The sequence below is a fragment of the Amblyomma americanum genome, chromosome 10 (assembly GCF_052857255.1).
Source record: "Amblyomma americanum isolate KBUSLIRL-KWMA chromosome 10, ASM5285725v1, whole genome shotgun sequence".
NCBI classification, from domain to species: domain Eukaryota; kingdom Metazoa; phylum Arthropoda; class Arachnida; order Ixodida; family Ixodidae; genus Amblyomma; species Amblyomma americanum.
Genome location: NC_135506.1, coordinates 131,006,846 through 131,020,523, shown reverse-complemented (window position 1 = coordinate 131,020,523; position 13,678 = coordinate 131,006,846). Strand labels below are relative to the sequence as shown.

The 13,678-nt window shown below is 45.9% G+C and overlaps 1 protein-coding gene across 1 annotated transcript in view; it reads right to left on the bottom strand.

Annotated features, from left to right (window-relative positions):
- Window positions 1-235: 235 nt before the first annotated feature.
- Window positions 236-13,678, bottom strand: part of LOC144106865 (uncharacterized) — a 277,209-nt gene continuing 263,766 nt past the window's right edge. The window contains exon 10 of the mRNA XM_077639814.1: window positions 236-432. Within this exon, the coding sequence (XP_077495940.1) occupies window positions 412-432 (21 nt within the window). The 3' untranslated portion in view covers window positions 236-411. The remainder of the gene's footprint in view (window positions 433-13,678) is intronic.

Genomic DNA, 13,678 nt, shown 5'->3' with positions numbered 1-13,678 from the left:
GAGAGGACATGCCAGCGCAAGGGACTCTACCTAGCAGAGAGTCGCGCTAGTCGCAGCGGTGGATTGTGTGTTACATGGCTACACTTTTGTGTTGTACATTTAAAAGTTTTTGTAGCTATGAATAAACGAGTGGTTTCCTATTCCTTGTTTTTCGGTCGCTCTTTAGGGGACACGATGAGGCCATGTAAACGATATTTGGAAAGTGTGCTGCTTAGGGCTGAAGAAAACAAAAGAATTAAGCATTGCATATCAGGATGTGGTGCGAGCCACGTTTATTGCTGTGAAATAGCAAAGAAAGGGTTTGGTGCTAGAAGGGCTGAAAAAAAGATGCGTCCAAGGGGACGTCAGCATTCCTTCGATGTAATCCAAAGTTCATGCGACCTGAAGTAATAAGAAGCTTGAAAACATTTTTCAAAGGTCCGAACTCGTGACCTGCAACGAGACAGAAGGCCAAATATGAGATTGATTGTTGGGGCAGCAAAAGGATGCGAAGGTTTCATCTAACCCGTGCACTGCGTTACGCTGAAAGGGAAGTGCAATGAAGGAAAAGCAATGATTTTATTGTTTTAATCTTCTGATTTAATATAAACTGCTTTACCAGAGCGAGTTGATAACCCTGCCCCGTGCGTGAATTAATCCATAAATATCCAATTCAATTCAATTCAAATCCTTTATTTTACCATATACATGGAAGGAGCTCTTGGGCAAAAAGCTGCTCGAGGCAGCTCGACTGGGCCCAAGAGACCACAAAAAGGTAGGGCAGCGTGAAGTTCACTCATTGTACATTGTAAATACAGGAGAGACACTACTTGAAATTTCAGTGCGAGGCGCAGAATTTTAATATCATGTAGAAAAATCAATATAGGAAAACATATTGCATACATGGAAACGACAAACAAGGAAAAATAGTTTATACATGATTAAAAAGGTACAGTAACATCAAACACAACACAATCAATACCTTAAGTAATGTCAAGCAAGGCAGTGCTTAAGTGTTGATCTCATAATATATTAAGGAATTGCTGCCTCAACTGATTTATCGTAGGCTTGGTATGAAATATGTATGTGTTTAGAACTGAAGGGCGATTATGTTTTAGTGACTGAAGTTTATAATTAGTACGGAAGCGCGGAATGCACCAGTCATTAGTGCTTCTGGTAGAAACGATATGTTCGTGACGCTGTAGTGATGCGGTTGAAATGAGAAACTTATGAAATGGGCTATTTGAAGAATAAAACGTGCGTAAAACCCTGAAGCCGTACAGAGATGTCACGGGAATTATTTTGTAGGTTGTAAACATGTGGCCAGTGTATGAGAGGTATGGGTGATTTCCGATGTACCGGATGATTCTTTTCTGAATTCTAAGAATTTTATGCTTGCTTGTAGCTGTAGTGGTGGCTCAGACAAGACTGCAATAATTGATGTGGGAAGCAAATAATGCGTGATAGAGTTGGATTTTTATTTGCGTTGGTAGGAACGTTCGGCAGCGTGAGATCGCCCCAGTTGTGGAAATTTTTTTGCATATGTTCTCAACATGTAAGTCCCAGTTCAAATTACTATTAAACATTACTCCAAGTATTTTATGCGATTCTACGATTTCAAGATTCTGGGCTTCATAAGCTATTGGGTGATGAACCTGTAATGTTTTATTTTTTGCCCTGAAAACAATAATTTCCGTTCTAGATGGACTAAGTTTCAATCCGTTGGATTGTGTCCATAAGGATAATTTTAAAAGAACGTTTTCACATTGTTTTATTAACATACCTGCATCTGGCCCCGGCATCAGTATTGAGCAATCATCAGCATACATGATAAACTTTACTGATTTGTCAATGAGGACAATATCATTGATAAAAACATTAAACAAAAGAGGGCCTAATATGCATCCTTGTGGAACTCCTTCATTAATGGGTAGTAAGCTTGATTGGTAGTTTTCCAAGCATATCATTTGTGTTCTATTGCTTAAATACGATTTAATCAATGCTAGGGATATGCCACGAACACCATAAAGGGACAGTTTAGTTATGATAATATTATGACTTAGACAATCGGAAGCTTTAATTAAATCCACAAAAAGGCCTAATGTAAGGTAGTTCTGATCAATATTATCTAATATAAATTCTTTCATTGTTAGGAGAGCAGTTTCGGTTGACCTACCAGTTCTGCAACCATGTAGGTTGTCACTGAAAACATTTCTTACTGAAACATATTTCATGAGACAAGAAAATAATTTTTTCAAGTCCTTTCGAAAATATTGGAATTATGCTTATTGGTCTGTAATTAGTGACAGTATTTTTATCACCACCTTTGTAGATGACAGAAACTCTGGAACGCTTCATTTCATCTGGAAATACACCATTTTCAAAAATCGGCTTATAAATGTGCCCTAGCACGGGAAGAATTAAATCTAAGGCATGCTTTATTGGCTTAATTTGTAGATTATCGCAGTCCAATGCAGCACTATTATTTAGATTACTAAATGTTCTGTGCACTTCTGTTTGGTCTGTTGGTTCCTTCATGGTTGTACACTTGAAAACAACGGTAAAAGAGACGAGACACGAAAGACGTGAAGACGGGTGGGGGGAGGCGGCAGAGATGAGAAGACACTCAAGGGCGAAAGAACACCCAAGAGAATTCGAAGTTTATCCTACATCAAGGAAAGCAAGTGGCTGAACTGGCCGGATGTCATAAAATTTGGCACATATTCGAAAAAACGGCGCTATGCGTAAGCAATCGCGCCTGCAGCGGTAAAATAATACAAAAAACAACGGGGAAGGAACCCCGGAGAGCACGTATCTTTGCGCGAGCTCCTGCCCCTTCCACCCAGCTCGCCGAAGGGACGCCAAAGGAAACATGGCCGCGCGCGCCGTCGATTTTTTTAGAACGTCCGAGTTGTTTCTACTGATTTTCGAAGGAGAGGGGGTAACCATGTCCGCGCTATAGTGGTACCCCATCCCCTTCGCTCTTGCGCCGGCAGCTTCGCATCGCGAGAAGGATCCAGAATCTTCTGGAAGGCGGTTTCCGTGCTCGACCAATGGGGTCGTGTGCCCGGCGCGAGGAGATGGAGTTTGTGCAGTTGATACTGCGTGTATGTGCGCGTCTGCCTTGACGCGAAGATTGAAAAGACGCAGACCGTGCCTATAAATGAGGGCTTTAACCCCTGTCTGTCAGCCCGAGCCACCGTTAAGTTTCTGAGAAGCGCGCCCGCTCGACTCCCGGGAGGACACCACTCGACCAGCCACGGACCAGCGAGGTAACGTGCGCCAGTCAACGGATCAGCATGTCGTGCTCCTCAGGTCGTCGGACTGCCGCAGTGCCCGGTGAACAATTGCGTTTTGTTTGTTTATCTCTCTCTCTCTGTCAGTGCACATTAGGTGCTAAGATTTTGTTTAAATGTTATCTCTCTCTATTGATACTTTGCACAAGTTGCATTGTATTTGTAAATCACTTTGTATGTGCTCGTACGAGTGATTGTGAAACACTCTGTATCGTCTCTTTGCTCTATAAACTTTATTTAGTTTGTGAACTTTTGGCTCCGACCCATTCTCTGGCTTGCTACCGGCGAAAGATGGGCGCTAAACGACCAACCCCCTTGTTACTTGGTAGCTGGTCTCCAGCTGACATTGCCACGCTGAGTAGAAGTGACCGAGACCGCTACCCCCATACACTCTAAGGGTGTCTGGGAGTGCAGGCTAAAGTGCGCGAAGAGGTGTCATATTCTGGCGTCCGCGATATGACGTTTGATGCTTCGTTAGCGCAGAGAACGGAGAAAGAGTCGAAAGAAGTTTACAAAGTGGTCGTAAACGAGTGTTTAGAGCAGAGCGATATTGTGAGGTACCACGCTGAAGCGGTTGGAGAAGTTCAGGCTCGGAATGAACCTCAAAGAGATAGCCGAGCTTGGCCTTCAGAAGGTTCTGAAGCAACGCTCTTAAATAGTTTCAGTTTCGCAGCTACGCTCGGGTGGTGGCTAAAGTGGCGGTCGCGGCAAATAGTGTCGCTGCAGTCGAGCTTTTCTACACCGCCTGCTGTCTCGGGAGCTTCGCTCGCTGCAGTTGCGACAGGCTAGTCAGATATTCAAGCTGTTTTTTCGTGTGATGGGGCTGTTAGTGTTGTGAAAACGTGGTTGTGGTGAAATATGTGCACTTAGTGACTTCAAGCGAGAGGTAAACATGCCATCCTGCTTTACGCCCGGCTGCACAAGTGGCAACAGAAACGATGTCACCGGTCATCACTTTTTAAAACCGCCTCGCGATGAAAGCGAATTTAAAAGGTGGGAGCTCAGATGTGGCATCGCAAGGACAGACGGCTCTCTCACACGTCTAAGATATGTGAGCGTCATTTTGAGCATGAAGCTATCATCAAGGAGTACAAGCACGTTGCGAACGGGCCAGAGGTCCGAATTCCCCGTGGGAACTAGGCCCTAGTGCCCGGTGCCGTCACACGGCTCTTTCTCGCCCTTCCAGACCGATTCTCAAAGCGAAAAATTTTGAAATATAGGTGACAGTCACCAAAAACTCATGCTGTCATGCAGACTAATAAGTGTGAAGATCCTTGTAGCGACAGTATGTCCTCCTCAGGCTTGCCTTGCGTAGAGGCAGTCATCCCGAATGAGCTGGTATGCCTCTTTTCCGCTCGGCGGAAACCAGTACTACGTGAACTGCACATGGCGATTGTTGACCTGGCGACTGCGACTATACCATCTACGGACTGGCAACATAAAACTTTGCAGGACGAAACAACGGGGAAGGTGTGGGCATTTTTCGACTGCAGCAAGCTAGCAGCAATTAAGCCGCCTAGTGAACGGCTACAACAAACCGCACAAGCAGCTGTTCAAAACTGTAGCTTTTATCACTGACCTTGAAAGCGTTCTGGTGGAAACAGATGGCTATATCTGTGCAGGGGTAAATACAAACCTTGATGAAAAGCCGACGAAGTCGGAAGCTGTTCATCACAAACACTGTTATGTTTTTTTTCCAAGCAGCTAATCTGTGCGCGTTGCTTGCGTTTGCGAAGACCGGTGCGCGCGAGGAAGAAAGCGGCAGCACCTATAGGAAGAGCCAGCAGCTGCAGAACTTGAAGAGGAAAGCTTGCCGAGCAACTGGCGCGCGGGAAAAAAACAGAGCGAGATAGTGGTACTGAAAGCAGCGCTCTCAAAGGTTACAGATCAAGGAATTGAAAGAACACTGGTTGATCTCCCACCTCTGCAGCACCTGGAGTTCATGACATCATTAAAGCAGCTAAAAATCAAAATCAGCATGGGGCATGCGCTACAATGTGGAGTGGTTGTAAAACCGTATAATGCTGAGGATAGCCAGTCCACGAGCTTATAAAGGCTTATTTATTACATGAAGATGCCTCTGCCCTCTATGAGTCGTGTAATTCAAGTCCTTAAAGGCATACCTTGCAGGTCTGCAAGGATTGCAAGTCTGGGTTCAGCTCCATTTGTTTTTAAACAATAGAAAAGCAGTTACATGGGAGAATGGGTAGCCAGGAATTTGGCACTCCTATATTAGATGCAATAAAACTGCGCAAGGCATACAACTTCAGCAAGTAAACATATAAGATCGACGGCTTTGTCGATTACTGTGGCATTTCAGAAAGAAGCACAGAGCTTGTGGACCATGCTCTTGTTCTTATGTTTGCGCCTGTGCTTGAAAACTGGGTGCAACCTGTAGCGATCGACCTTTGCCACGAAAGCAGCTGCACCTGGAAACATTTTTGCACAACTTCTGTTAGAGGCAATTACCCAACTGCGCAAGTATGGAGCGACGGTCATATCGGTGGTCAGCGATATTGTGCCGGAAATAATCGTTCACTGTGGCAGCACATGGGAATCAGCGGTAACATTCCATCCCATTGTCACCAGATTCAACATCCTTGACTATCTGAGGGGAAGTGCCTTCGTTTTATGTGTGACATTCCTCACGCCGTCAAATGTGCGCGGAACCATCTGATCAAGCAGAGATATATATGGCCACGTATGCATGAAGCAACAAACTTTCATTAATAATATGTCAGCAGAAGCAGAAAAAACATTTTTTGTTGAATGTTTTTTTTATCCGGTTTGGTGTGCAAGACAGTAGTATACATGAGCCATGACATGGCATTCACTTACGCCAGCTCAATAATCAGATTAGCTTTTTGTTTTCTCCCATCCTCTTTCGGTTTCCTTTCAACAGCTGAGCGAGCAGACGCTTGAGTTCACGTGAGTCATGCAAAGACTGCGATATAATCACTGCTTATTAATTTCTTGGGATTCCAACTCTCGAGCAGACTTGCGTAAAAGTTTATGTGGATTAATAGACGAAGGTAACGACCATACTGCAGTTTTTCTATGCCTGGACCCCTAAAGGTCGGCTATAAACTGACGGCAGCTCATGTGCAACCGAGAAACCTGCAGAGAATGAATGTGCGGTTTGCTGTGCAGGTTAGCTACAAGGGGAGCATACACAATGATTCATAAATTTCAACGCGTTCAGTGTTGGGAGCGGTGTCATCAAACACTAGCTACTTTTCCTGCAGCTCTTCAGTCGGAGCACTGCCGTTGGCCTGCAGGTCTACGGGGCAAAGGGTGTTGATGGACTCGTTTACACAGAAGGAACAGAGGCCTTCGCGAGAAGAATGAACGATCTTTTCGATGCACTGAAGACAAAACACCCTGCGGAAGGGATTCGAGTGTACTCGCCGAAGGTTAAAGTACTTTTCCGTAATGTCCGTCGGAGGGCTCTGAGTTGTATTTCATCGTGATGTACACTTTTTGCTTCTCAAGGGTTTGACTAAGTAATCATTGTATTCTTCGGGCAGGTCATCAAGGACTTGCTTCATCTACTTGATGAAACAGAGCACAACCACCAACATCGAAACATGCTCCTATTTGCTTCATTGAAAACGACAGAATTGTCTACGAGTCACCTTGCTGTCGGCTTTAGACATAATTTATGAGCTGCACAAAGCAGGCGTGTCTTATTTGCTGACGCCCAAGCTGAATCAAGATCCCTTGAAGGTAATACGTGCGAGTGCATAATGATGAAATGGTGAACATATCTCAATTTTCTTTAAGTAGCAAAGTTATAACTCAATGGGCACTGGAACTCCTTTCGATGTTCTGCGGACGTTCTGAACGTCCGTAAGGCGTTCATAGTGGTTAATGTCTGAAAAATTACAGCGCGGAAGACCGGGACTTCAAGGGTAGAAAACACAGGAAAAGCGCTTACAGTCATCTAAAGTTTAATCACAGCAAACAGGCAAATATAAGCGAACAGGCAACAACCAAGCAATAAAACCTCAAGACACGTGCACTATGTTCAGTCAAGATAGGCAACCTTACTGTCACGCAGGAGCTGACGCACAATCTTGATTTCTTTCGTATCTTGTAGGCGTCTACGATTTCTCTGGTCAATTGATCGGGGTGTTCATACAGTATATCAGTATAGTACAAGGCAGGAAAACATAATTTATACTTTCGGCAATGATCAACTGAATTGGTGAAGCGGTTAGAATCTAATGCGTTTAGATGTTCTTTCAGTCGTGTGTTAATACATCGTCCTGGTTGACCCATGTAAATTTGACGACAGGACAGCGGTATTTTGTGCACCACGCCCTCAAAGCACGGTAAAAATTTCTTATCATGCATTATGTCACAAGACGCTACAGATTTGTTAGGATTGCGAGCCTTATTTTCAACAACTGAACAAATTTTATTGAGCTTATTTGGAGCCGAAAAAACTATATCAACTTCATACCTATGGGCCACATTTTCAAGACCATGTGTAAAAATGTGGCCCATAGGTATGAAGTTGATAAAGTTTTTTCGGCACCAAATAGGCTAAATAAAATTTGTTCAATTGTTGAAAATAAGGCTCGCAATCCTAACAAATCTGTAGCGTCTTCTGGGCACTAAGCTTAAGAAATGTTTACCGTGCTCTGAGGGCGTGGTGTAAAAAATGCCGCTGTCCTGTGGTAAAATTTGCATTGGTCAAACAGGGAGGTGTATTAACACACGACCGAGAGAACATGTAAACTCGTTAGATTCTAACCGCTCCACCAATTAAGTTGATCATTGCCGAGAGTGTAAATCATGTTTTCCTGCCTTATACTATAGTGAGGTATTGTATAAACACCCCGATCAATTGACCAGATAAATCGTAGAAGCCTACAAGATGAGAAAGAAATCCAGATTGTGCGTCAGCAAACCATCCCTGCTCCTGCGTTACAGTGAGGTTGCTTATCTTGATTGAACATAGTGCACGTGCCTTGAGGTTTTATTGTTTGGTTTTTGCCTGTTCACTTATATTTGCCTTTTTGCTGTGATTAAACTTTAATTGAGAGTCAGCGCTTTTCCTGTGTTTTCTACCCTTGAAGCCCCTGTTTTCCGCGCTGTAATTTATCAAATATGTATCACCTACTCGCCCGCCTTGCTATCGTATTTAAATGAGTTAATGTTCACTGGGTAAGTGGCAGCCTGTTCTAAAGAGCGCAAATTTCTTGAAGTAGCAGCGTATAAGCGGCAGGTTCTCCTAAAGAAAAAGTTTTTTTTTGTAAACGGGTGCAATTACTAACAAAATTTTCGCCTGTTTTCTTCTTTGTTTTACAGGGATTCTTTGGCATTGTTCGCCCTTTTCACGCCGATAATGACTATCCCACAATTATACATGTAGTTCAGCCATAATTATAGGGTTTTGCCCCTGTTCGCTCCTGTGAAGAATGCAGTGAAAGGGAACTGTTCTGGAGCCGCTGAAAGTGTCCTCGTGTCGCTGCATGACAGCCTCGGAGAAAAGACAAATTCTGCTGCGGAGCTCAGGAATGTTGTGGAAGAAAACCTTTGCAAGAAGCTTCTTAGCATCAGGTATCTTTCGGGTGAAAGTGATGACCTGGGTGACCATGGATATGAAAGAGCCGGACCAGAAGAAAGGGTTTTCTGTTACTTAGCAGGATATGTACATAAAAAGATAACTAAGGCAATACATTGCAAGGATTGCCAGGTCACGCTGACGGCTGCTCCTAAACACGCCAGCTGAAGTAATGTTGTCCAGGTGCACTTGACTGACCTGAGGTCGTTCAAGCGAGGATGCCTTCGCGAGCCGTCGCTAAGGCTGTACACAGTGATAAAGAAGTTGGAGAGCATTGTTCACAAAGCCCCTGAGAAACGCCTTGTATTTGGTGACCGGTTCTGGGAAGTGCTAGACAGGCTTGAAGAGTCCTCTCTGCCTGCAGTCGGATGTGATCTTCACATGGTAACTGCAGAGAAGTCACTGCTAAACCGATCAAGTTTGACGTTATCATGAGGTTGCACATGTTTTTCCCGGGAAAATGAACTCTAAAATGTTGGTAACTGCTCAAGTGCAGTCAGCGAGAAAAAGAGCAAAACTGCTTTAAGCACCCATGAATGGTACGCTTTTTGCGGCAAGGTGTTGTTTTTCTCTTTCAATGGAAGCTTTTGACATTTCAAAAAATGTTTTCTCAAGAGCCTGATAAATTAGTTGTTTTTAAAAATGGCGCAGTTCAGCCAACAAAGGGCCGTAAGGGAGCTGTACAATAAAATATTAAAACAAGTTTGTCTTTCCTTGATCATATAAAGTTCAATTATTCAAACCTAATGAACTCAAGAAACAAGATTCATTCGCTGCACATATTCGGCCGCACGGTGTACGATAGGGCGTTCAGAACACAGATCAATACTTGCGGACTGAAACAGTTTTGTCGAAGATGCTGATTGGTGTGCAGTTATATAACCGAAAAAAAACATATATATAGTAACATACACGAGAAGGTTGAAACGATAGACACCTAAAAGACGAAGCGCGCCTCGTCTAGTGCCTCGTTCAGATATCGTTCGCCTCAACCCCAGTGGTTGTACCCTTGTGTCCTCCATGCGGAACAGCTTTCCGCCACGTATCAACAGCAGTTATGCCATATTTTTGATTGCTCACGCCGGAAAAAATTAATTTACCGGCAGCTGTGGGCATGACGCCGCCAGTCTTTACGAGAGTGTAGCGGACGACGCGCGAGGTGTGTACAAAAGCGCGACTGCAGCGCCGTTAGTTCCGGCGACGTCCGCAATAGGCACGGCAGCAAGCGGCGAGTATATGGAGCCACGAAAATGAAACTGTCTAAGAACGTTGGTCTTAAGGGAGCTGAACCGGTTCAATGGGTGGACCAGAAATAGAAGGATGGTCGAGAAGAGAGAGAAAGAGAAAGACAGCGTGCTATAGAAGCCGCTGAGAAAGAGAGACAAAGGGGACGAGAAGAGAGAATGGCAGAGACGAGAAGAAGCAGCGAAGCTCGCCCTGGAGCAAGAAAGAGAATTTCAAAGAGAGTATGCAATCCTTGCGAGGAAGCTTGTAGTAGTAGTAGTAGTAATTGGTTTTGGGGGGAAAGGAAATGGCGCAGTATCTGTCTCATATATCGTTGGACACCTGAAACGCGCCGTAAGGGAAGGGTAAAGGAGGGAGTGAAAGAAGAAAGGAAGAGATAGGTGCCGTAGTGGAGGGCTCCGGAATAATTTCGACCACCTGGGGATCTTTAACGTGCACTGACATCGCACAACACACGGGCGCCTTAGCGTTTTTCCTCCATAAAAACGCAGCCGCCGCGGTCGGGAAGCTTGCTGAAGTTCGGCGTTTGAACAACGTCAGGGAGCCTGCGGAGCTTATTCCTGGAGAGGCAGGGTGGAAGACTAAGGAGTCTGATTGGTTGCCTACCGCGTAAGAGGCTGCAACTAGCTCCACTAGTGAGAGTGTGGCTGTGGAACAGCGGGTTCCTGCCGCTGAGATTGAAGAGCGTGAGGATGAGACCAGAGCGTCGCTTCCTCAGGAAAGTGATAGTGTAGCTACTACCGAGGTAGTAGGCACCGAGGAGAAGGCCAACCTAACGCTTCTGTAAGAGGGCACCTTATGAAGTTACCTGTAGTTTAGGAAGAAAGCAGGAGCTTCACCGAGAAGTCAGAGTACTGCACGCCTTATTGTTGCAGTAGTGACCGTGAGAAAGGTCAAATTTCAGAGAGCACGAAAAGTCTGACGCACTTGCAGCTGAGGAGAGCATCCTCAGTGAAGAACCAAAATATGTCCCGAGTGAACCCTCGAGCAGCGAGAAGGATTTTCCCGATGAGTAAGGTCATTAAATTTTGGCCTGTGAGAAAGGCGAAAGTGCAGTGCAAGGAACGAAGCACGAGTGCACTCAAAGTGACGAACTCAAGAGAGGAACTCAGGAAGAAAGTTCAGTGCTCAAAAAACTAAAAGGAGAGAACCAGCGGTTTTATCGCGGGACCCCGACTCGAATGATGCAAGTGAAAATGAACCGGGCCTGCCCCGTAGAAGAATGGTTTAGTTTATACGGGTTTAACGTCCCAGAGCAACTCAGGCTATGAGAGACGCCGTAGTGAAGGGCTCCGAAAATATCGACCACCCGGGGTTCATAAACGTGCACTGACATCGCACAGTACACGGGCCTCTAGAATTTCGCCTCCATCGAAATTCAACCGCCGTGGCCGGGATCGAACCCGCGTCTTTCAGGCCCGCAGCCGAGCGCCATAACCACTCAGCCACCGCGGCGGGTGCCCCGTGGAAGAATGCGGAAGGAAGTAAAAGGAAAGAGAAGTGAATAGTACACCGCCGATACAGGTGTAGTGGAAAGGGTGACAGACCTCAGAAAAAAGGTAAGGAAGAAACCAGAATGGAACAGAACCAAGCTGAAAACAGCTGAGTCGGGTGCAAGCAAGCTGCATGAACATCGCAGCAAAATTGGAAAGAAGCTGAGACGAACGAGCCCAACTTTCAGAAATGGACTCAGTGTGAAAGCGTAAGCACGAACAGAAGAGCGCACGCCGAGAAGAAACACACGAGAAAGGGAGCCGTCATGAGTCATCTGGCGTAAAATCGTTTCGCAACAGACGTGCTAGCCACAGGAAAACAGGAAGAGCTCGAAGTCTGAGCAGAAACACACACAGGAGTACGAGTAGGCAGCAGAGTCAGAATCACGTAAGGAAGAGAATCCTCAATAGACGGCGGAAAAAGAGCAGAGCTCGCGACAGGAAGAAAGACCAGAGTCGCGTGCGAGAGAGAAGGAAAAGTGCGATTGAAAACTTGAGGGAAACAGACTTGTTCAGAGACCATGTACGCCGAACGTGGAAGTATCGGCGAAAATATGCATCGTGCTTGTGTGCTCCTTCTGTAACGTTATGCTAATGTGTTGCCGAGTTGCGGCATGTATTGAAGTGAATCTTGACAGTTGTGAAGTGTTATGTGCGTGCAGACATCATTGCATCGATGTGTGTATTTTAGCATTCGCCATTGAGTTTATGAGCGCAAGCATGTGCGCACGAATTTGTGTTTTGTGAATATTATTGCACAATATTCTTAAAGGAAGGAGCAGTGTCACAAAATTCGGCGCATATTCGAAAAAACGGCGTTGCGCGTAAGCAACCGCGCCCGCGCGCCATAAAATAAAGCAAAAAAATACAGCGCGGAAGGAACTCCGGAGAGCACGTATCCTTGTGTGTACTCCTGGCCTTTCCACCCAGCTCGACGACGCTGTGCCAAAGGAAATATGGCCGCGCGCGCCATCGATTCTGTGGAACGTCCGAGTAGTTTCTACTCATTGTCGATGGCGAGGGGGAAACCTTGTCCGCGCTAAACTGGTGCCCTCTCCCCTTCGCTCTCGCGCCGACGGCTTCGCATCGCGAGAAAGACCAAGAATCGTCTGGACGGCGGTTCCTGTGCTCGACCAATGCGGTCGCGGGCCCGGCGCGAGAAGGAGATGGAGTTTGTGCAGTTGATACTGCGTGTATGTGCTCGTCTGCCTTGACGCGAAGAACGAACAGACGCGGACCGCGCCTAAAAATGAGGGCTTTAGCCGCTGTCTGTCAGCCCGAGCCGCTGTTCCTGCTTGAGAGAAGCGCGCCCGCTAGACTCCCGGGAGGACACCACTCGACCAGCCACGGACCAGCGAGGCAACGTGTGCCAGCCTGCGGATCGGCCCTGTCGTGCTCGTCAGGCCGTCGGACTGTCGCAGTGCCCGGTGAACAAATTGTGTTTTCTTTGTCTCTCTCTGTGTTACTGCACAAGGCGCAAATAATCTGTTCAATTGCAATCTCTCTCGATTGTTACTTTACTCGAGTTGCATTGTATTTGTAGATCACTTTGTATGTGCTCGTGCGAGTGATTGTGAAATCCTCTGTATTGTCTCTGCTGCGTAAACTTTGTTTTGTTTGTGAACCTTTGGCTCCGACCCATTCTCTGGCTTGCGACCGGCCAAAGCTGGGCACCAAACGACCACACCTCTGGTCACTTGGTAGCTGGTCTCCGGCTTAGCTTGCCACGCTGAGTCGAGGGCATGTCCGTTGTGCCCGAGACTGCTATTTCTCCTCGCTCTAAGGTTTTCTGGGAGTGCACGTAAGAATGCGGGAAGTGGTGGCACCGGATTTCCATAGCGTTGTCTTCCAAAAGAATGAGCTTGCTTGACTGAATAGAAAATCAGTGATAAAATCACGTGCATCATCCAGGGGGCGATTTTTATCAGTTACAAGTTGCAGCATTTGGACAATGCCTTTGCGCGCTTGCTTGTGGCTTGACTATAATAGTCATACAAATTCTCCAATAAACGCAGTTGAAAGTTCGGCACTAAGTGTGTCCCTTCGTGTTTCATGTCTCGTTTTGGTAGCGCTCTTTTTAACCAGCCATGAAT